This window comes from Aptenodytes patagonicus, chromosome 3 (assembly GCF_965638725.1).
Source record: "Aptenodytes patagonicus chromosome 3, bAptPat1.pri.cur, whole genome shotgun sequence".
Classification (NCBI taxonomy): domain Eukaryota; kingdom Metazoa; phylum Chordata; class Aves; order Sphenisciformes; family Spheniscidae; genus Aptenodytes; species Aptenodytes patagonicus.
In genome coordinates this window covers 39106109-39130097 of record NC_134951.1, presented here as the reverse complement: position 1 = coordinate 39130097, position 23989 = coordinate 39106109, and the positions used below count along the sequence as shown (strand labels likewise).

The 23989-nt window shown below is 40.7% G+C and overlaps 1 protein-coding gene across 3 annotated transcripts in view; it reads left to right on the top strand.

Moving 5' to 3' along the window:
- The first annotated feature begins 16936 nt into the window (after nucleotides 1–16936).
- Nucleotides 16937–23989, top strand: part of PHIP (PHIP subunit of CUL4-Ring ligase complex) — a 121452-nt gene continuing 114399 nt past the window's right edge. For all 3 annotated transcript variants that reach the window (XM_076333122.1, XM_076333121.1, XM_076333120.1), the window contains exons 1-4: nucleotides 16937–16986; nucleotides 17125–17183; nucleotides 17358–17387; nucleotides 17543–17602. In XM_076333122.1, the coding sequence (XP_076189237.1) occupies nucleotides 16941–16986; nucleotides 17125–17183; nucleotides 17358–17387; nucleotides 17543–17602 (195 nt within the window). In that variant the 5' untranslated portion in view covers nucleotides 16937–16940. The remainder of the gene's footprint in view (nucleotides 16987–17124; nucleotides 17184–17357; nucleotides 17388–17542; nucleotides 17603–23989) is intronic.

The following is a 23989-nucleotide window of genomic DNA, read 5'->3' as shown; positions in this document are numbered from 1 at the left end:
ATTGTTAACTCAGTGATACGTACGTGGTAGTCCTGCACAGTACTTCAGATTTGCTTTCTGATGGACACTGTTGAAAGTCTGTTAATTTAGACACTACGGTCATGGGAAGTTTAACTGTCTGAACTTCTTCACAGAATCATCAAAGTGCTGTTTCTAAGCATTCATCAATTTATGGGTTTATTGTTCCTGTGAGGAGGGGTTTTGTATACTCTAATAATTTTGTGTGGATAACTGAGAGATTAGTTGCCTAATCCTATCTAGACACTTGGAGTTCTTGAAATGACCCTTTTAACTTAGATTTAACTTAGGCATGAGCATCACAAGACACTGACACATCTCTGGACAGGCTTATTTTAGGAGAGCTCCTTCTACTAAATGCCTAAAAGGTAGGCAGAAGTTGGGTCCTTAAATTAATCACACAATATCCTAACCTAGTAATTTTGGCACAAAATTCTTCTGTCGGCTTGACCGGATTAGGAGACTCAGCTCAGTGCCAGAGTTCTGTTAGAAGCATTTAACAACAGAAAATCTGCTTGGGTGAGGTTTAATGAAACACACTATCCTGCTGATTCACTTAACATTTCTGTTTTTTCAAAAGTGCTTTGTAAACGTGATGCTTTCCTATCTTTTTCCTCTACGTGTCAAGTTTTCAGAGAAATTTTCAAAGCACTGTATCGAGTTCTAGAACACACTTTTTAAAATTAGAATGGTCGCACATTCTACATATGTAGCTAGAGTCTTTGTGGGGAGCTGGTGATCTGCAGAGCACCTTCAGGAAGTATGTAAGTATTTTAGTTTTCAAGTGGCACTTGAAAGTGCCAGGTGCTGCATCTCAGCCGTGAAGAAACGTGCATCATCAGTATTTAATGACTGGCTGCTTCACACTTGAACGCAAGGTTTGGAGGAATCCCTGAAAGCGGTATTTGTCCTTTGTGGGGTGTAACAGGTGGGTAGTTCAAAGTACATTAAAAAAAAATATTTTTTTTTAATTGGGAAGGATGGACTGGTTTTAAGTTTAAAGAAGGCAGGTACCTCAGAAACAAGACTTAATGAGTAATCAAATAAAAGTCACCCTTAAGGGAAAGTGGACCTTTAACTACTCAGCTTTGTATAATTTCTCTGGGTTGTTGCTTTCTGATGCTTCCCTATCCTTGACTGACCTTGGGCTAATTGCGTATGTCAGCACAAGGTTACGCTTGGTATTTTGTGCCTTCAAATGGCAAAGGCAGCTTTTTCTGAATGGAGAACCGTGCAGATGAGACGCAAGTATTTAAGGGGAGTGCTAATGGAAAATTAATACTTATGCTAAACAGCATAAATGAAAATTTATGCATTAATGAAAATTAATGTGTTTTGCTAGATTGTGCTCAACTCTCAAAAGTTTGAGAGTTACTCGGTCTGTTCGTAGCTGCAAAAAAAAAAAGCAGGGAAAGGGAGAAGGAATAGCAAGAAAATAAAGATCCCTTATTAGAAATAAATAACATACATATGTAAGAGTTAAATTTCTAGTGGAATGGGAAAAGTGTTTTGGGTTTTTTTTGTATGCTCAGTTCTGTGATTATTTTTTTTTTAAAAGTAGTCTTAGAAGGGGAAGATAAGATCACTTAAATGTTCAAACCAGTTCTACAATCCTAAGGTATACATCATGATACCGAGCCTCAACAGCCACAATGTTGATTACACTTCTACTGAAACTATACAAAATTTATATAACCCTGAAGAGATTATACAACTGAGAAACAAGTGGCCGTTCTGTATGCTATAAAAGTAAGGTGTCATCAAATGAGAAAGGGCAAAATAATCTGAAATGTGGAGGAGTCTGTTTCTTGTGAATAAATTGCTTCTGACCTGGCTGCCTCATTGGACCTGTATTTTCACTTGTATCATTGTATCTGGACTACTGCTGGGCAGCTGACTGGTATCGGATTTAAAGTGGCAATTTAGCCCACTATGTTAATTTATATTAAATAAGTCAGTAAACTTCTCTATTTGAATTAAAGCACAAAAAGATACAGGAGACTGTCTATAAACAAGTTCGGTGGCAAGAACTGTCATCCTAGTTTAAGGTTTATTATCATTCTTTTATTTGTAGGAAAACTTGAAAATACTTTCACTGCTGGCTAAATTGCTGCGTACGTAACGGTCAGGAGAAGCACTAGAATGTTCAGTGCCATTACTTTTTTGTAAAGGCAAGAATTTTCTGCTGCTGTTCTCCATAATAAACGTACTTTTTGCTTTACTCAGAAACTTTGAGCTTACTGTAATGTTGTTATTTGGCTAGATATAGCCAAATTGCCTTGCCAAATCGCCACCAATTGCCTTCTGTAATGTCCAGTTCTACATTTATAATAAATCAGAATGAAATAATGGCTTTCCTGTAGAAAATGGATAAGATGAGAAGTAAGCTATTTTGATATATTCCTCCCTTCGTGATGAACCATAATATTAGCAAGAAAGTAGTTCATATGTAACAAGCCGAGGCTAACAAGTGTTTGACTAGTACAGCAAAATACTCACTTCTTGTAAGCACCTTCAGAGTGGCTATAAATGAGTTCTGGTGAAAAATGCCTTAACAGTACATTTCAAATTTGTCTGTTGATACTAACTAGTCTCGTTTGTTTCCAAATGTGAATGGAAAAGCCATAGCATGCCATCTTAGCCATCTTAGCATGCCTGCTAAGATAAGGATAAAGCTAGTAATTTAAATTCATGCTCAAAAAAAAGAAGCCGGAGTGCATGAGGTCATTGTGCTTAATTTTACTACTGCATTTAAGTTACGGTAGTATAACTTGTAGGAATGGTTTTATCACAGTTTTGATTCTCATTCAGAAACAAATTTCAGACTTGGAGCCCATAAAAACTGAATTTGTGTTGGATGATTTCAGGTACTAAGCTGTCTGATAAGAATCTTCTAATAATGAACAATTTAATGGAAAGCAATATAATTTAAGATGACAATACAGAGACTGGAAGTAGCGATCTTGTCAAAGTCCTCAGTCCGTTTCTGAAATGAGTATAAAATGTTACTGTACTTTCTCACAAAATAAAGGCTGTAGAACAAGAACTTTTGCCTTATCCTGGGACTTGAGCTGGAAGGCCATTCTAAGCTTTCTTTAGAAGAATCAGAATAAAATATCTTAAGGATCTAATTTCTTCAAACCAAACCCCTTCTAATTTCTGGTAATATTCTGTAAGGAAAGAAGGTGGAAGATGATGTGCGCTCTTATAATAACACCAAGGGATTCGTAACCATTAGACATTAAGAAACGGATGTAAATGTGTCAGTTGCATCTAGGATAATTGAGAATAAGAAAGGAGGAGCGGGTCTGGAGAATTTTTATGATTCTGTTCAGTCGTTTTAAAGATGGCTGTGTATTATTCCCAAGAGGGAGGAGTGCTTCTACTGTGGCAGCTGTGGGTTGTCCCAAGATGGGGTTGGAAGAAAGTTCCCTCATGGATGTGGGAGAGGAGATGTGTCAATACTCTGCAGTGGCTGCAAAGCAATGTTGTTCTGTGGAAGACAAGGGGGGGGGGGGGGGCACGAGGAAATGGCAAGAGGGGACGAAGTCTGACCTTGTAATCTGGGTGGGTGGGGAGGAAGAGATCTCGCACAAGAGAAACTGATTTTTCTAGGAATAGGTGCAAGAGAGAAACACAGCAAAATTCTTTGCATGTGTAAGCAAGCCTTGAGTGTCACTAGATTTATTTTTTTTTCCCCTCGGGTCTTCTATCAACAATCCAGTTACTGAGTATACTTTTTTTTTTTGTTCCCTCTGCAATACAGTTCTGGTAAATCTTGTAACTTTAATTTTTTTTCTACTTCCCTGAGGGCGTTTTTGCACTTAAGTATCGTTTGTCTATCAGTGCCAAATTTCCACCTGTAGGATAACTACTGGTTGTGTTGATGAACTCCTGGAGTCTTTCAGGAAGCTTTGCCTGCTTCACCTGCCAAGGGAACAAGGTATGTGAAAGTTTAAACTATAAGGTAATTCTGAGAGACAGCATCCAGAACCTGTTTATTGAAGGTTACCACATCATATTATACAGATTTATAAATCTATTATACTCAATTTGAAAATAATTTTTGTGAGTCTCCAGCCAAGCACATTCATGGTGAGAGGGTTGAGCGAGCTCAGGCTCCCTTCCAAAGCCGGGCGGACAGCATCCTCTATGATGTGAATGAAAGCTTATGTCGACGTTTCAGCTCATCTTAAAATGAGGGTAGAAGATAAAAATTTCGATGCCCTTTTTTTGGCATGGAGGTAATCACTCAGGATAAGCAGTCTGTCTGGCATCAAGATGCTACTGAGAAGTCTGCTATCTGCATCAGTGGCAATGGATACCAGCCTTTGAGGTGAGATGGAAGATTGCAGATGAAGGCAGAGAGCCAGGGGAGGGCCTTGTGAATTTAGCACCTCTACCCCTACTTTGAGGCTTCTTCATAGAGTGGCCATGCACCAGATGAGGGTTGCTTCACCTAGCAGCCAGAGGCAAGGTGTAGGCTGTGAATTCACAATGTGTGTGTTGTGGTAGTTCATCTAAGGGAACGATGTGACTGCTGCAGATTCGTCTGACACCGAGTAGCAGAGAAAGGGCGTGCTTCCAAGAGGTTGCATAAGGGTAGATTTGGTTTTGACTTTTTTGGTGGCTGGTTCTGTTAAACGATCACTGCGAGTCAGAAAGCTGGCAATAATTATTCGTGGATGTGGATAATGTTAATAGGAATTAATTGCAAGAGACGGTTAGCTCTCTGGTCGTAGAGATGCCATTAGGACTGTGGGAAGTGTATGAAACTGATTTTAAACGTTGAGTTGCAAGTGCTAATTACAGCAGCAGTTGAGTATCGTTGTAAAGGTATCCCAAAGGCCAGTAAAAAATGAAATTCTATTTCCAAGCAGATGTCACCCTCAGTGATGAAACTCCAAGGGGATCACTGCCACAGAAGTTTTAAGTAACCGATGTTAGGACACTTTTCTCTGGCTCTGTCAAGCCACTGTCTGATTCATGCTTGCATGACCACAGGGGTGTCTTCACTTATTTTTGAAATGCTGGATCTTTTAAATGAAAACGACGGTAACGCTCCTCATCTGATGAATGCTTCAGTATTAGCATTAGGTTCACCCTTTCATGGTGGGGTGGTGCTCTAGGTCTATAGATCCTAAAACACATGAAGTAATTTGTAGAAAGCAGCCTGCAGCACAAATACTGCATTCTTACAAAACTCAATGACTGATTCAATTTATCACTAATAACAATAACCTTGTTTTACCCCAACAAGCATGGAAGATACTGACTGTCCCCTTTATTTCATGAAGCAATTAGACAATGTGTTTGGTATCATAATTCTCTTTACAACAATGCATCTGTCATGTTTAGCGGATTGGTACCTTTTATGTTATTGTTGGACCATGAATGAAGGGCTCCGTTGTTTTGGTGTGTCGTCCCCCCCCCCCCACAACTGGGTGTTCCCTCTTCCTCCCAATAGTCCTATTTTCACCAGATAAGAACAAGATAGCAAAGCTTTATGCCCAAATCCCATTTAAGGATTATTTTCGGTGCTTTTCATGCACTACCCTTCCTGTTCCTAGTAAGGTCTGATGAAGTCTTTGATCACTGTAGCATCTCCTTTGCAACATCCCTCAAGCACTTTTAAATAGATTCATTGCAAACAACTGCAACTGCTCTTGACTACCTCTGACTACGGGTAGTTACCAGTTCAGAACACTGGTAGGTGTTTGAGGCGTACTGTGAATCTCCCTGGCAGCTGTTTACTTATGTTTACCTCCATTTAATGTTACATTGTTTTCTCTCAACTTCTCGGCAGCTTTATACTTTCTATTTTCCAGCTTTGTTGTCCACATCAGCTCTTCCTTCAGTGATCTTCCAAGTGTGGCCCTGAGAAGCCTTTATGATCACTTTAAGCATTTCAGGGTTTTCTCATTTGCTGGACAGAATGAAGAATCAAATAATTTGGAGGCTGAGCAAAATGGACTGAGATGTATTAGGGTTTTGTTACAAACTAGCTAGGGTTTAGCTCAGCCTCTAGAATTTCCTAACAAAGGACATCTATGTTGGACGTATTCCATATCTTATATACTATACCTCACTAAAAAGATACCTGATTTTTTTAGAAGTCAAGCACAATGGCAGTCTGTGGTTTTGTTTGTCGCAAAGGCTGCGCCTATGCTAGTAAATTAGAAGGTGCCAGGGCACAGAGCTAGAGACTTGAAGCCCGCTGCTTACACTGTTAAATTGTCATCAGCAGAGACCCCGCACTTGGTGCGGGCCAAGCAGCGTTCTCCCAAGCAGCCCTTGGCATGGTTCAGGGCTTAGCTCAGCCCCAGCTGACAGTGCAGATGCAGCCATCCTGTTTTGGTGGTTAAAAGAGTTTAATAATATGGACATGGCCATTGGCGTGAGGCAGTTGGCCTCAGAAATAGTGTGGGCACTAGTACTCCCCAGTTTACTAGTACGGGTAAAATTCAAAATTGAGGAATACAGCAGCAAGTACTCCTTACTTTCTGTGTACTGGAATTCAAAATGTCTGTAAATATGCCATGATCTGCCCCCCCGCAGAGAGTCCTACGCTATTAGGAACATCCCACGGTGAATGAACTGAGAGGCAACACACCACATTCCTGGAGGGAGGAGAAAAATCCAAGGATGCTGGCTGCTGAAAAATTTCAAATTGAAAATCAGGGTTGGGAGTATATGTGAACAACACATTTCAGAGTTACGCTTTACCTGATGAAATCTTGGATGCACCCAGAGTGGTGGACCGTAAATCAAAAAGTCAATTTCAGTTGAGGGGTTTTCTCATTTTATTTGGATGTTAATTATTTAGTTTAGATTAAAAGACCCAAAGGAAGGGGATTTAGGATTTTTGATCTGGACTGGTTTTGTTAGGACTTGTAAAGGACTTAAAAAGAAAAGGACTTTGGAAAAACCAGCAGAGCTGCTGCTATGTTGTTAGAATTTAAGAAGCGTGTAGTGTTTTGTTGTTAAATGGGATTAGGTAGGTGAATAGCTCTTCCTGATTTTTTTTTTTTTAAGAACATTTACTACTTTGAAAATAAGTTTTAAGTAATAACTTAAACAGCACTGGGGCTCAGGTCTGGGCATTAGAAATCAGCTGCCTGTGTTGTTAAAATTGTCAGCAACTGCTATGCAGGGTCTGAGGAAAAGGAGTGTCCTGCTGGGGTTTGAGAACCTACTGTAATGTTTAACTCTCAGTAACCAGAAACATCGATACTAGAACTTCAGTGGGAACCTCTGTGACTTCAAGTTTCTGACTCTGAACTCTGGCATAAATTAATTCTTCCTTAACTAGGGCATTTACTTGAAGGATGGAAAGCTGATGTAACTCTTTTCTAAGGGACTGTCCATTTTATTTTTTCCAATTTTTAAATGGCTTATCATCTTGTTCAGGAGATTGCTATAGCACAGATGACTTACCCCTGAGTTCTGCTGGTTCATCTGCTACTTTCTCGCTTTCTCTCTATGCTCCGGGTTCTTCCCTTAAAAACAGCAAAACCAAAACTAGAAAAACCTGACAACTAGCAGGCTCTGCAGGAAATAGTTTTGGTAATTTAAGAGTTGGCAACTCTCTTTTCTGTTTGTACAAAACAAATTTTCCGGAATTCCCTGAAACTTAACTATGTCTTGAAATTTAAGCTTTAATTTGAGATGTAAAGATTAAGCTCTGATGAAATTGTGATCAACAGGATCCATGTGATCCTTTCTTTAAAAAAATCAGTATATTATTTTCAATGTTACCTAGATTTCATGTGGGTAATTCCTCTTGCAGCTCAACAGAACACCCCCCCTTGTTCTTCTCAAACCCTAATGATTTTTATGAATTGTATTAGACTACATGGGAGAAATTGTTTTCTATTTTTATTTCTCAAATTGTGGGAATTTGATATTTTAATTTCTTCTAGATCTGAGCAATAAAGTAAACTGTGAAAACCTCAGCTTTCATTTCTAATAAATGTTTAACAGATAAAACGTGGCCCAACTGTTTAAGAACAAAAATGCCTTGCATGCAAACAAAAAGAACCTCGGAATTTTTAGATGAGGATTTTGGAGGGTCCCCAACTCCTCAAATGCTGACAGGCAGGTTTGGCATGACTTCTATTTTAACTCAGTGATTCCAACGTTAGTTGTATTTAGGTGGAAAGGTCAATGAATCCTACTCAGTCATTTCTCTTTTAAAGCACTTTCAAACCTACATACAAAAAACCTGGTATGTGGACTAAATAAACATAGCTTTATTATAACCAGAATAACCAACTCCAAAATTAGAACTACGTTAAAAATAAATATCTGCGTATTTCTTTAAATGCTCAGTCTAGTCTTTGTAAGACATTGTGTTTCTTTACATTAGTTGATTGAGTTTTAGTGTTATTCAGTGCTTTGCTTATAAGGGCCTGCCGAGAGGCAATTAGTAGTAGTCAAACTTGACACTGAAAGATCAAGTTCAATTCCTTTTTTATTTGATCTTGGAAGTCTGAGCTTTAATAAAACGCACACGTGCAGAAACTAGCAGTGTGCTAATGCTCCAGAGCTTGCTGCAACAACACCCATCAGTGATGAGCTGACCCAAAGCTGGGTGAGAATGTGTGTAACAGTCTAGCAATAAAATAATCTTTAGATACCCCCATTCAAAACGTAAATACTTAATTTTCCAACAGCAAAGGCTTCTGGGTGTCTACAAGACTTCTGAGTGTGCCCAAAGCTGCCTGTTCTGACTAGCTCAGGATGTGCAAATCTTCTGCTTGTCTCACTTGTGCACCCCATTCTTGGAGCATTTCCAGAGTGCTTACCAAACTAGGTCCCAACTAAAGTGGCAGTTGTGCCTTTCATCCAGCAACTTTGTAGTTTCCATCCCCTCTGGTGCGCAGGGGGATCCAACTTCAGTTCAAATTCTTCCACAGGGAAGAGGAAACAGTATTTTGTAGCTCCGAAGAGGATGAGCTAGCCACCTGGGTAGATACCCTTGAAAGAGGGTTGTTCTTAGCCTCTGTTAAAGAAGCTGCTCCACTTCGCATGGGAAAACTACAGATTAGTTGAGCTAGAGTGAGCACAACCTTTTAACCTTGTGGTAGGCCCTCACCTGGGAAAAGGGAGGCATGTGTGCCAATCTCCATCTTACATTAGTATTAGGTTAAAAACAAGGAAGCAAACAAAAAACTTAACCAGCATCACATATATGCAAGGGTCATTTGTGGTCTAATCACACTTCCTGTCTCTGGTACTCTAAAACCTGTAAAATCAAGAGATAGATTGATTCAATGATTTTAAATCAGCAGTTACCTTACACAATTTATATGTCAATTAGTACACCATGCCTACCTGGCCCACCAAAACTCTTCTACAGTTTATCGGGGCAAACTGGAAAAATTAAAAATAATCTTGTCAAGGCACCAAATAGATGCTATAGAGGAATACAAAATATTGAGAAATCTGGATCAGCAGCCTAGTATTTTCGCAAAAGACTGAACAATAAGTGGAGATCAGAATCTCAGTGATGTGTATTTCATGGATGATTGACAAATCACATATGCTACACAAAGTAGGCACTGTCAGCCAAATGGTTCAATGCTAACAGCACTAAAATCTTTACTGTAAGTGCAAATATTAGTACTACTCGCACTACATCATTACTATTTTGGGGAAAGCAGATATTTCAACTACATAGAAATAAAAATACTTCACAGTTCTAAATGAAGTCAAACAACACTAGAAGGAAACACTCAGGAAGAACTAAGGATTGTGTTAAAGCTAGCAATGCAGCAAGGCTGTGTTGGATCAGACTAATGATCCTTCTAATTATGTACCGTACTGTTACTGGATGTTCTTACCTGTATGTCGTGGTTTAATTGTCATGCTAAATCCAAAGCACAGCACTATACCAGCTACTAGGAAGAAAATTAACTCTATCCCAGCCGAAACTAGGACACTACAGAAGTGTCAGTTCTTCTGAAGACTGCTAAAATCCTTGCTTTAGCCATTTCTGAGGCAAAAGTAAAGCCAGGACGGCTGTATTTTGTGACGGGGAAAAACATAATTTTTAATTTGAAATCTTTCAACTATTTCAGTTCTTGAACTATGTCCTAGAGTTTACAGAAGATCCTGCTTTATCTTCTCTGAAACAGAAATTTTGTATGCCATACTTAAAATATTTGGAGGAGGTAACATTTATTCCGTTTCCCTGGTCTTTAATACTCTTTCTTGATCCTAACTATTTTCCTCGTACCTCTCTGAACTCTAATTCTTTGGAGATAAGGTGAAAGACTCAAATGCAGTATTCCAACAGAAGATGTTGTCGTTTTGTTTCACTGGTTTCATATTAGAGTTCTAGAAAAAAATTACCATGTTCTCAATGTTGAGTATGTAATAAATAGAATGGTCTTTTTAAAAGATTTACTACTGGCTGTCGAATAGAGCTTTTTTTCTTACGTTGGTTTAGGAGCCCATAAGGAGCATGACTGACTCACATTATTTCTTCCAATAGATTATTTTGAATGTAACATCATGAAATTTTACCTACATTGTTCTGCTCATCTCTTCTCTGGGTAGATCTCTCTGATATTCCTTACGGCCTCCTCTGGTTTTATCTAAATTGCACAATGAGTATCTGTAAACACTGAAATATTTTTCCTTCGGCCTTTCCTGTAATTACATATGAACAAGTATATCAGACTATATCTCTGATAACAATGTGACAGAATCTCTCAAGTTATTACATAGATGTAAATCTTTAATAGTCCACTGTATTAACTTCAGGGAAATTCCAAGTCTATACCAAAGCTACTGATAACCAGCCCCATTCTGAAGAGTCAGACAAGTAACCCCTCATCTGTATTTTAAAAAGTTGCATTTCTAACAGGCTACTACTGTAATTGAAAAAATCAAATCCAAACCCCTGATCACAAATGGCCCTCAAACTTGGTTAAACAGAAATCTAGATTTTCATTTAGAGAAACGGAAAGATAAATAGTCACTGAACGACACTATTAAATTGTGTCTTAATAAACTTTATAATTTATCAATATAAATAAAATTTGTCACTTAAGACTTAAAATAAGTCTTCTTAGACTTAGAACTCTAATATAAAACCAGTGAAACAAATCAATGATACATCTTATTTTGAGAATCTTCTGCTCAACAGTAATTGCCTTAGCATATTGGAATACCTTACTAGAAAGTGTAGTAACAGCCAATGTTTTCAAAAGTTTTCTAGAAGTAATAATGTAAGAAAATAATTGGCAATATACAAAGCAACATAGTAAACATCCTTTTTTTCTGCTCCTATATTCATTATGGAGTAGCTCTCCTCTAAAATACACCCTGTATATTAATTTTTTGAAAGCTCCACTTAAAAAACCCCCCACATAATCCTTAGAATTCTCAGAAAACTTTGGAGACATCAAATGGGCGTGAAACTGAACATGGCAAATATCCAAGATTCTCTGTGAAGAACAGCCCAATAGCAAACAATTAAGTACAGCATTTTAATCATTTTCTCAAAATCCTCTCGATAATTAGGGAATGTATTCAGCATAGAAAGTTGTACTGTCAAACTGATCCAGTAACTTTAATCGAAGGTCTTTTATGAAATACAGGAGCACAAATTAAATTGCTTTAAAACAAAACAAAAGACCCCAAACAAAACCCCGCCATAAAACAGTAGAATTCCTTTATTCAGTAGGAATTACATAGCTGTAATTCTTAGTTTCTCTTTATAAGGAAAGTTTTTTGTATTCAGAGATGTAATAGTGAAACCGAAAGAATGTCATGGCTGGTGCAATTCATATTTATTTGGCTAACAACAGACTAAAGAGGTTTTTAGGGTCATTGCATGAAATTCAGCCAGACTCATTTACTGCTCAGAATAGAAACGGCATATAGATCTAGTTTCAGAAGCTTGATAATAGATTCACAGTTTATTATTTATTTTTACACAAAAATGAATGATGTTTTCATAAGTGACTTGATTTTGCTTTACTCTTCTAGCTGCACATGAGAACACCTAGAAACACGCTTGTCAGAGGTTAATCTATTTGTGTGCTTTTATAAAACAATAATTTGTCAGTGCCGATGGTGGTTTGGGTAGTGCAGATATCTGATTCTACACTACTTTTCACCAACAGGGAGAAGCGAGTGAAAGGTGAAACGGTGTGTTTTGGTTGGCATGGGAAGACGTCCGCATTCTATGGTAATGGGTGCACTGAAAAAGGAGATAAAGAATAGAAGCTTGCAGTTCACTATTTAGTATCTGATACGGGCAGAATACACAGGGGCTAAACATTCTGTAGGGAACTCCATAGCTGAAAGTTCAGGTAGGTTACCCGTGCAGGGTGCAGAAAGGATATATTCTTGGCATGAAGCATGAACCAGTGAGTATTTAAAAGAATTTTGATGTGAAGCTACTTAGTTAAATTGTACGTTATTGCTTAAAACTGCAGAAGGAATTTACTCATAGTAGTACTGTATTTTGGCACACTTGGTTCTTTCTGCAGATATTTATTATACACGATAATAATAAAAAAAAGTTGGCTGGCCTCCTAAGTACCATCACTCACTTCTTGCCCTTGTAAGATTAATGGTTGGTTTCAAGAGTAAGAATCAACAGTCACAAAAAGGCAAGCAACTAGTGGTGATAATTCTCATTTGAGATGACAAAAAAACCACAAAAAACCAACCAACTACCAACTCAACAAAACCTGAGGAAAGCTTAGTCAATGCCTTATGTTGCTCTCAACCAACCTCCCCCCCTCCAATATCATGCCTCAAACATTTAGCTACATTGTTCAGCTTGCCAATTTACAAACCCTAAATACTTTCCTTTGTCTATAAAGAAAAGAGCAAATTTCACAAGAAACAGAAAGGATTTTCATATTGAGAACTGCCACCATGAAGTTTCAAGTAAAGCATTTTCTGGTTGCAAGCTATTAAACCATACTGATAACTGATAGAAACAATTGGGGGGGAAAGTATTAGTAAAAAACCCCCAAAACTATCAAGATACAGAAAAATCAAGAAGAAACCGAAGATACTACATTTTTATCTGTCTAAAGTAACCAGTAATTCAAGAGAACTCTAACATATCTGTATTTGGATACTTACAGTGCTTATAGCACATTTTTTTTGGCGGGGGAGGGAGGGGAAATAAGGCCAAGGTAGGGGCAATAAAAACCAAAACAAACAAACAAAAAAACCCAAACCCTTGGGATCAGTCCATAACTGACTAAGTTTTACGTATCAACTTTATTAACAGCAAAATCTAATAAACTTGCTTTTTTGTAAAACTATTTTAGTGAACATGTGTGAATATTCACATTTGAAAGTCACAAAATAAAATGACAGGACACATTTCCAAAAAGAATATTTAAAGCTGTCAGATGTTAAAAAAATCCATTTCCTAGATTGAAATAATCTGAGATTTTCTTTTTAACTGTAACAATCGTTATAGTTGAAAAAGGAAAATAATTCCATTACTACTGCTATTTTTTTTTTTATGCAGACCTTTCAGAGTAGAAATACGTCCTAAAAAATACTAAATCTCACTGACAAAGCAGAACTGATGTATTTTTACTTAAGGATAATGTAAGGTGACAAGATCACATGAAAGAAAAAGAATTATTTGAAAGCAAAACAATCAAAATAGTAAAAATTCAGAGATGAGGACATTTTTCTCCACTTGTGTACATAACAAAAACATCCTCAATTTAACTAAAATTTAACAAGGAAAAAAACACTTTTAAAATATCTCTGCAAAATTAATGGAGTATTTATTACTGTCGCAGGAATTCTTAAAATTCATTCTAACATGCTTCACTAAACAATAATAATTCCGCATCTTCTCTTGTGGCCCGTGTGACTTCCATGTTAAGCCACAAATAAACAAAAAACCCCATCAGATTGCATCTGTAAAAAGAAATGGAACGTATGTTTGTAAAAACTATTTATTAAATGTTATTTGTAGTACCGCGGTGCTCAGGCTCAAGTCAGGGACTGGGATTCCATTTTGCTTGGTGCTCTACAAAAATTAAATAAAAGACACGATCCTTATTTTACTATCAAAACACCAAGAACATTTTGATTCTGTGGGCTGTATTTTAAACTGCATCAGGAAAAGTTACAAGTTGCCAAAAGAACGGGGAAGTTCAATATTTCAGGATAGCTTTCCTCTACTTTCAGACTCTCTAACTGTTAAAATTTCTCTATTCCTTGGTTTAAATCTATATTATAGCTTTAATGATGTCATACATAAGTATACTTTCTTTTATGTACACATCAAGGGAAATTAAAATGTTAATCACATTATTCACGTAGCCCTTTGTTGTGAGAACCACCGAAGAGAGATACTAGCATACATATTTTACATTGCTAAGAAAATACTCAAGTCACTTTATTTTTTAAATCTTTATTAGATGGTAAATATGATTTCATTGCCATTTCAATTATTTGAAGTATGGATTTAAAGCTGAAACACAGAGTGGTTATTGTTATAAAAACTGGGGAAAGGGAGACACCCGTACATTTTTAAATATATAAAGTGAGTGTAGCTACAGATAAAGTGATCAAATCTAGTATGCACGATTTTACTTCTTAAAAAAAAAAAAATCTATACTACAAAATACATTTACCCTCATGATTACAGACCACATGCTAGATTACGATTTTAATGATTTTTAGGACGTTTAATAATTGTATGTCAAAATGCATAGCAACTAGGCATCTGCTATATAAATCCAATTTTTATCACTTTTATAACATGGCTTTATGGAAATATGTGACATTTTTAGCCTCCCTTCTCTAACCTTTCACGGTTACGTTTATACAATAAAGCAGAACAGTGGCTGCAGCAAGCTTTCTCACTGTGCCAAGCACAAAGCTCAAGCCGTGGGCTCATACACCGAGCTCCCGAGCCTCGGAAACATACGTATAAAAACGCTCAACTCAGCCTCCCCTCAGTTGCACAGAAATATGGTTTAAATTGAATTTTGTTAAAAGTTATATAGTTGAGAGCTTCAGGGTCTTTACACACAAAATATTCTTTGTCTAGTTTCTATATCATTTCAAACACACTTTTGGCTTTGCTTCACAAGTTACATTAGTTACTAATTGGAGCAAAATAAGTATTAAAAAATGACAGCTTCCCCCATTTACATCGATCCCTGCTAAATTCATTCTTACTGTCCACAAACACGTTCGTTCTTGCCAGGCCCCAACTCAACCTGAAAAAGCACAGATGCGTTGCAAACCAGGAAGACAAATAACTATGCTCCTTTAAACCCCTTCCTCATCGGATACGGATTTTTTTTAAAGGTAATTATCAGTGGACGTTTGCTTTGTTTTTGTTTTTATTTTCTTTTCCTTTTTGACTGTAAGCAGCAAATAAACAGTTACAGCACAAATCAGAACGTTTATTCGGTATCATCAAGCTAGCAAAGCATTAAATAAATAAATGATTTACTCGCTAATCATGCTCCGTACAATGTTGCAGCCTTTCAGGAACCTTCGGTAGGTTATTGATCCGCTAGTGAATTACCTCCAGTTCAGCCATAGGTTGCAGGCATCACCATCCCTCGCTTGTCCTCGCGTTGACAACGCTCCTCTTGCCATCGCTCCTAGAAGCCAAAAGATTCGTCAGTCCCGCGTGTCTGATTTGGTAGGCGGCAAGAACAATGAATAAAATCGTTATTAGCTGTTTGGGTTTTTTTGGTGGTTTTTTTTTTTTTTTAAGTAAAGTTCTCAAACCGAGCACCCTGCGAGCCTTTCACCCTCCGCCCCCCTGGCGACGGCCACAAGCAGGCACCCAGACCCAAGCAGAGCAGCCTAGGCAGCCGTGCCAAACAACGAAAAAAAGTGCGTTTCTGGTCGTTTGGGGTTTGTTGGGGTTTCCCCCCCGCCCAAACCGAAGGCACGAACCCGGCCCCGGGCACAATGTTGCAAGAATAAGAAACAACAACGCGTGACACTGGCACTTACGCGCAGATGCCAAATCCGCAGCGCCCTGAGGCCCCTGACAGGCTCTGAGGGAGCCCGGGGCCGCCGAAGCCCCGCGCCCGGGAGGGGCCTGGCTACGGGGGATGGGGGAGCCGCGGCGAGCGGAGGCTGGGGGGGGGGGGGGGGGGGAGAGGGCCGGGCTTCCTCAGCCCGCCTCCCCAGCGGGGCCGCACTCCCCGGGGGCATTTTGGCTTCGCTCGCTTCCCATTTCTGCGATACTGAAACTCGGTAACTTCCAGCCTCCCCGCCGCCGCCGCCTCGAATAGCCGCTGCCCCGTCGCGGCCCCTCCTCCCCGTGCGTCGTATCCCTCCGCGCTCCGACCGCCCGCACCTCGCAGAGAAAGCGCCTTTCAGCCGCCAGCCCGCCGCCTTCCCGCCCACCCCGCCGCTCCGACATCTTCTGCCTGAGTCCGCCCGCCCGCTAATAAACACGTAGCGCTCGCCCTCGCCCCTTTTCCCCTCAGCCGGGCAGCGCCCGGGGCCGCCGCGCCGGCGGCGGGGCGGGAGAAGGGGCAGGAGAACCCAGCTCCCCGCTTCCCCGCCTGGCCGCCCCCGCCGCCGGGCGCCGGGGAACTGAGGGGCGCGGGGGGGAGGGGCGGCGGCGCGGCGCGAGGGGCCGGGAGGGCTGAGGCGGGGGGCGCGGAGGAGGAGGAGGGGACTCTTTCTCTGGGCGGAGGGATCGCGCTCGCTCGCGCTGGCTGGCGACGGCGGCGGCAGCGGCGGCGTTGGCGGCGGGTTGCTGTGAGTTGTTGTTTCCTCCTCCTGCCCGTGGGTTGAATGGTGGAGCCGAGACTCTTCCTGGTGAACGAACAGTGACAGCTACCGGGCGGGCGGACGCGTTTCGCTGGGCCCCGACGCTGCCGCGGGAGCGCGGCCCGACCCCCTCCCCTTCCCCCCCTCCCCTCCCCGGTTTTCGCCTCGCCATGTCCGGGGACGGCGGCAGCAGGCACACGGCGGAGCTGCGAGCGGGTGAGTGCCGGGGGAGCCGCCGTGCGGGGCGGCGGGAGTCGAGCGGGAGCCAGAGAGGGGCGGCGGGGAGGGGGAAGAAAGAAAAGCCCGCGGGGAAGGGGCGAGCTCCAGCCCTCACCGTCTCTCCTCTTCCCTCAGAGCTCTACTTCCTCATCGCTCGCTTTTTGGAGGACGGACCCTGCCAGCAAGCGGCTCAGGTAGGGGATGGATGGATGGCGCCGCCGGGCCTGGCGGGGAGGGGGCGGCCGGGCAGGGCGGCGGATCGGGCGGCGCGCTCGCAGCCTCGTCCTCTTTCTCCCTTTTTTCTTTTTTTTTTTAAAACGGCCCCCCTTTTCTTACCCCCCCCCCCCCCCCTTTTGTTGTTGCTGCAGGTCCTGATCCGAGAAGTGGCGGAGAAAGAGGTAAGCGGCGCCGCGCACCCGGCGCTCGCCCCGCCTGCGGCCTCCCTCCCCCTTCCCTCGCTCTCTCCCGCTTCCCCCGCCCCATCCCGGGCGCTGCTGGGGGGCTCCTCGGGGAGGGGAGCCGCTCACGGGGTGTCCTCTCTTCCCTCCCCTAGCTGCTGCCCAAGCGAACGGACTGGACGGGCAAGGAGCATCCCCGGAGCTACGAGAACCTGGTAAGAGGAGCGGCCGGGGCCGACCGCGCTGCGGCGGGCAAAGTTTTTTTTCCCCTCACTCTCCCTGAGCAGCCCAATAAAAAAATTGAATTTCCCGCAAAAAAAAAATACAACTTCAAAAAAAAAAAAAAAAACTTTTGAGGTGGTTGGTTTTTGTTTTTGTTTTTGTTTTTTTTTAAAAAAAACAACCTCGACCCCCTCCTCCTCGACCCCCTCCCTCTCGGCCCTGAGGGCAGACGCGGGGCGCTGCGGGGGGCCCGCCGGTGCAGCCTGAGCGGGGCCGGCGGCGCGGGGTAAATAACAACAAGCGCCCTAACGCGAGAGCCCCGGCCTCGCCGGGCTGGAAATAGAGGTACGTCATGGACGCGGTGCGGGCAGGCGGGAGCAGCGCGGGGCGGGGCCAGCGCGGGCGGCAGGCAGGCAGGCGGCGGCGGCGGCAGCAGCAGCAAGCAGCAGGCGGCGGCCGGAGCCGGCCGGGCCGCCAGCAGGCGGGGGCGCTCTCCGCCGCGCCGCCCGCGCACACAATGGCTCCGCCCGCGCACCGGCCTCCGGCGGCTCCCTCCGCCGGACCGGCCACGCTGGCCCCACGGTGGCCGGCCGTAGGGCAGCGGGGGAGCTTTGACCGGGAGCTCGGGTCCCACGTCGCTGTGCCGAGGCGGTTTTTTCCTCGCTGTTCTGTTAACCTGGGTTGGGATCTCCGTCGGGGGTGGGTTTGATTGAGGTGTCCTTCCCGGTTCGGTGTGTGCCCGCGTGTGCTGGTAAGGTGCGTTATATGACTTTGCGTTTTTTATATACAACGTATCTGCTGTGTAGGAGTAACTGGACTGGCCAGGTTCATATCACAAATTTGACTTAGGCGGTTTTTTTTATTTTATCCTTTTTTTAATCTCCCAGTATGTGCTTTTCATCTCGGGTGTAGATCAGTGATTAAAAAAAAAAAGTATTACTTGCAGTGCTGTAGTTCTTGCTAGCAGAGAGGGGCCTGGATATTTTTTTTCTAAGATGTTGTGAACTACAGTGGTTGGGAAAACGGCAATTAAGATGTCTGAATTGTGTCGGTTAGCAACTTGTTGCTAGTATTGTTTTCATTACAGGTGCACTGTTGTATAATTTAGTCTCTGAATTTCTGACTAGGATTTCAGAGGAAGACTGAGCCCTGCTTGTAATGTTCATCAAAGTGAGATTTCCCTTCAGGCTTTCTGGTTGGTTATAGTAGTTCTGAACGCCAGTACTTCTGAGACTTAGACATGTGGGGAACTTTTGAGCTCACACAAAAGGAGACGGAAGAGTTCACATCTGTAATGTGTCCGATAAAGACTTTTGGCATATACATTATTTTAAGTTATATTACAGATGTTACAGTATGAATCATAGGTATTTATTGTAGTTGGAACAGGTTTACTTGCTGCATTGGTTTTCTCTGGAGCGAGAGGTAGATTGGCCCGGGCATTTTAATGCATGTGGTGTGGCAGAATTGATGGCAATTGACTTGTTGAAAACATATACATAGCAATACTTTTCAGTTTTCCTGAAATCAAAGATCATAAAGAGATTCAACTGGGAATTTCAAAGTGCTGATACTTTTGCATGATGTAGTATGCTATTCTTATTTATTTATTTATTTTTATTTATTTATTTGTAAGACCGTAAGGCTGTATTACCCATTTCAAACAGTGGTCAGAAGTTGCTTGGTAAAACTTTGCATGAATCTTTCTCTTTTATCCTATAAATTATAAAGTATTGGAGGAGCAGTCTTAGTGTAGAATGGATTTGGGTTTCTTCTATATAGTCAGAATATAAAAGGATGTGAAGAAAGAGAAAGTGAGGAAAAAGACATTTTAAAGGTTGAAGTAAGAAGACTTGATGAGAAATAAGTTCATTCAGACCCTTCTTTCCAAGAAACAGCTTTTGTTTGTTGGAATGCAGGTAAATAGTGATTTAGTCAGAATAGGTATGTAATGACATAAGATGTACTTCCTCAAAATTTGGACTTGATCCTGGATCCATATGTTTGGAGATGTGATGCTGACTAGGTCCTTCCTCTTTTCCTAGTCTTCTGTTCCTAACAAAGTTTTCTTCCTGATAAACGTTTATATGCCCTTTTCCACCTTGTCCCTACCTAGATGTTGGGAGAGGGGTGAAAGAGAAATTGGTTACTTTGTTCTTGATGCTTCTCTCCATCCTCTCTGTCTGCTCTTGCTTCAATTGTCAAAGATGTGTGAACTTTGTATTACTTGACATTTTAGGCTTGTGAAAGCTGGCACAGGAGTGTATTTGCAGAGTGACAGTTAAATTTCATACAAAAGAAGTGTTTTTCACAATGTCTTGTTTCATTAAACAAAAACTTGTTTATCTTAAACCAGAGAATCTTCAGCTTTTAAGTTGAGGTTGATGATGAGCTAGCCTTCTGTTTCTTCATTATTATTTTTTTTATTTTAAAAAAATTTCTACCTTTAAGATGCTGACTCTTCTTTCTGAAGAAGGCATGTTTTGTCATGTTTTGGTACCGCTTCTCAGACTTGAATGCCTTGAGCTTTCACTAAACGTCATAGAAGGGGCTGAAGGGAGAAAAGCTAAGAAATAAAAATACCAGTAAATGTAGTGTTAGATGTCTTGAATTTTACTCTAGGAGGGAATAAAGGCTCTGTGTAACAGGGGATGGAATTTAATCCCAGGCTTCTGGTTTGTTGTTTGCAAAATAGTGCCTTTTATTATACATCTATTTAAGTGGATGTGTTTTCAAGAGATGATGTTGTTCCTGGTTTTGTCCTCAGTTTGAAAACACTTATTTAGGAATTCTTACTAGAGTTAACTTTCTGTTATTAGACTGAAATTCACAGCCTTAGATATTTTATTTCTGTAACTTAATTTGTGCAAATAACGTTAAATCCGATGCAATTTTCATCTTGTAAATTACTTTCATTTTTCTGTTTGGCCAGTGAAAGTAAATGTTTCATTTTCTTATAAGCTAACACCATGCTGTGCAGGCTTGTAATGCTACAGGAAAATACATGAGTTCAGAAATGCCATTATACTATGTTTTATATTCTTAAATTATTTTTCTTGAATTCAAATATTTCTGTATTATATTCTTCTGCGGTCGCCGTTTGTGGTATAAACCACTTGAATCTTGCTTTGAGAGTGTAGTCTCTTATTTCACAGTGACAATCTCATTTTTATGTTGTCAGTATTAAGATTTATATTTGTGCTATAACCAAAGACTGAGAATTGAGTCCCTGGTAATAAACTTTCAACCTAGGTGTGCTAAGGGTGGTGGGGACTCTTCAGTAACAGATCTCAGGATATTTTGTATTCTCTTGCATTAGTTGTGAAAACTTATTAATTGTAAGCCAGCTATTTTTCTCTTCTCTTTGAAAGACTGAGGATTTCTCATGATGCGGGACAGAAATTGAGGAGTTTTAAGAGTTAACGGCTTACTTTAGCAGAGCAAGGCAGCCTTGTGAATTGTTTATAGACTGTGGTTAAATGTGTTGTTTAAGTGTGGTGTAGTTAGGCTTTAAAACACGTTTGTTAGGGCCTTGACACATGAACAAGCTATGGTACATCATTTGACTCCAGGGTAATTGTTTTTTCATGTTGTAGCTTCACTGTGGGTGTAGCTGCGCTAATTGTATGCTGTGGATGAAAGATATGCATTTCTGCTGCAACCTTTGTGTAGGCACGAGTGCTCATCCTAATGTGCTGTCAGTCGGGTAAGGGAGCTGAACTGTCTGAAAAATGAACGGTACAAAAATCATTTTCAGATGGTTCAGCTCTCCTTTTATGTTCAGCAACATCAGTCCTACCACCACCGTGAGGGAGATGATAGGAGTGCGCGTGGAGGGCTTGGGGAATGTGTTGGGGTTGCTCCTTTTGGGAGCAAAGTGGACTTCAGCTGGATGAAGCCAACTGTTAAGATTCACTGCAGCAAGGTAGAGCTACTGTAGAAGGTGGTTGGGGTTTTGTTGGTTGTTTGTTTTTGGGGGGTGGGGTTTGTGGGGGTTTTTTGTGCATTTTTTTTTTTTTAAAGGTCTTCTAGGGTACAAGCATCATAGTGTATATGAACAGAACCATTGTGTTAACTTTCTTTTTCCTATCTAAAGTATTTGTGTAACTCATTTTCTCTGTTGAACTAGAATTTTATTCGTGGTGGTGGTGGTTGAGGAGGGAGAAGGCAGGGAATTAATATCAAATAGGAGGATGGTGCGATGGGTTTAGTAGGCAGTGTGCCTTGTTGTTTTCAGGTATTTATTACTATTTTGCTAACATTTGTCCCTTCCTCTTCCCCTGTCTGCAATTATTAAATGTGATTTAAAGTGAAAATGACAGAACTCTATTTTCAGGCCATCCCACTGTTCTTTTTTTTTTTTGGTTATGCAAAGGTGTGTGAAGTTACAAAAAGTATCTGTGGGACTGGGACACTAAGTACGTTGACACTGTATTTCATTGTTCGTATAATACCTAACACAGTAAAGTCTTAGGCAGCATTGTGGTTACTGTTTAATAATTCTGTTTCTTAATAAGTAACCAGATAATAGATGGTTTGTTTCTTCAGGAAATCTTGTGCTGTAAAGGTATTCAAAGAAATAGGGAGCAAAAATAAAACTTGTGTTGAATCAGAGCGCTGCATAATCATCTAGTTTTCGTTATTAACAGTATTTTGAGGAAAGTCTATACAGTGTTTTGGAAGGTGGTCTGAAAGACTTGGCACTGGAGGTAAGAAAACCTGTGAAATGATTGTGAGCCTTAGCAATGTTTTTGGTCTCATCACTGCTTCTGTTGGACATACATAAACTTAAATGATTTCCTTTTAGTTCTAAAAGACAAGCACTTCTGTTCTACAGATTATTCCCATAGCTGGGAATTTAGGTGATGTTAGAGCCTCTCTGTTCAAACGATTATATTTTGATGAGGAGGAACTCTCATTCATTGTGCAAAGTGCCACACATTCGTTTGTTCCACAGATAAACAAGAGGATTGGCTAAGTCAACTGTTTTGTGCTAGTTCTTTGAAACTGACACTAAGAAACACTTGAGAGGTGGGCTAAAGAGGAATATCAAGTTGCTAAGGCGTACCTTTTGTTTAAAAAACAAAAACAACACAAAACATTATGAATGAGTTTAAGATGGGCAAATAGGTACAGGTAATTTAACAGCAATAGATACAGTTGAATGTCTTGGTCCATAAGGCTGAAAATGTTACTACTGTTCATACCTTCTCATGTGGTAAGTAGCAAGCTTGCAGCAGTCTGTTTATACTAAAGTTTGAGTTTATCTGCTCTGGCCTCACACCTATTAAAAGCATTAAATAGTTGAAAAACTAGTATGTTCTTGGGAGGGCTGCTTTCACATAGGTCTGTTTTCATTAGCGAAAAAGTAATCTCGCATTAGAATCGTAGGCATTCCTATAGGAAATAGTGGGTAAGTATCCGTATACTTTTAGCTCAAGTATAATTAGAAAGTACATGAGAAATAAACATTCTTCAGGGAAAAAGTTCATTCTCCAATTCTCCCCTCCCTGTTGTCTGTTGCCCCCCCCCCCCCCAAAAAAGACGTTTCAGAGAAAACTAATTGCACTTTACTGCAATTCCTAATTTTAAAGCGATAAGGCAGTGGCTGGTGGTATAGGGTACTCAGATTGATGGTCTTGATATAGTACAACAATTACTGTAATTCAATTTGGAGCTTGTTTTGGGTAATATGTTATGTAGCAGAATAGTTAAAGCTGGGATAGCTGCTGCTGTTAGTAAGATTGAGCTCTCACATCTTGAAATATAGGTAGCTGACTGACTTAGATTTCGTTGTTGAATGCCCTTGTGTGGAAATGCGGTTTTTTTGAAAGATATTTACAGTCAAACTTGTAGTTAAGCATGTTAACTGTTAGCGGGGGGGGGGGGGGGGACCCAACAACAATACTTCGGAGAACGTTTCTGTATGCATAGTGCTTAGAGCAGAATCCAGAATAGGGTCATATTTTACTTGATGGCTAAAACACTGGCAGCGAATAACTGCATTATGTATTACAAATTTAACTTGAGTCTAGGTCAAATCATGATTCTGTTGATGCATTCATTGTGATTCTGATGCTGAATTATTCTGCAGTCATGCAGAATGAAAATATAAGCACTTAGGTCTATTTCAAAGGTAATAAAGATTTGAATGTTAGACCAAATAGCTGTGTAGCTGCAGTTTATGTATTCCCATGCTGTTTGTTTGGAATAAGTAAAGTTGGGGGTAGTAGGTGAAGGGTGAAGTTGAGGGTAATGCTGCTTCTTATTTTCTAAAAAATATTATTTGTGCTTAAGATCTGAAAATTTTGTACTTGCTAACAGACTTCTGATTTTTATTATAGTAATGTTTAAGAAATGTTATTAACCTGTCTTATGTG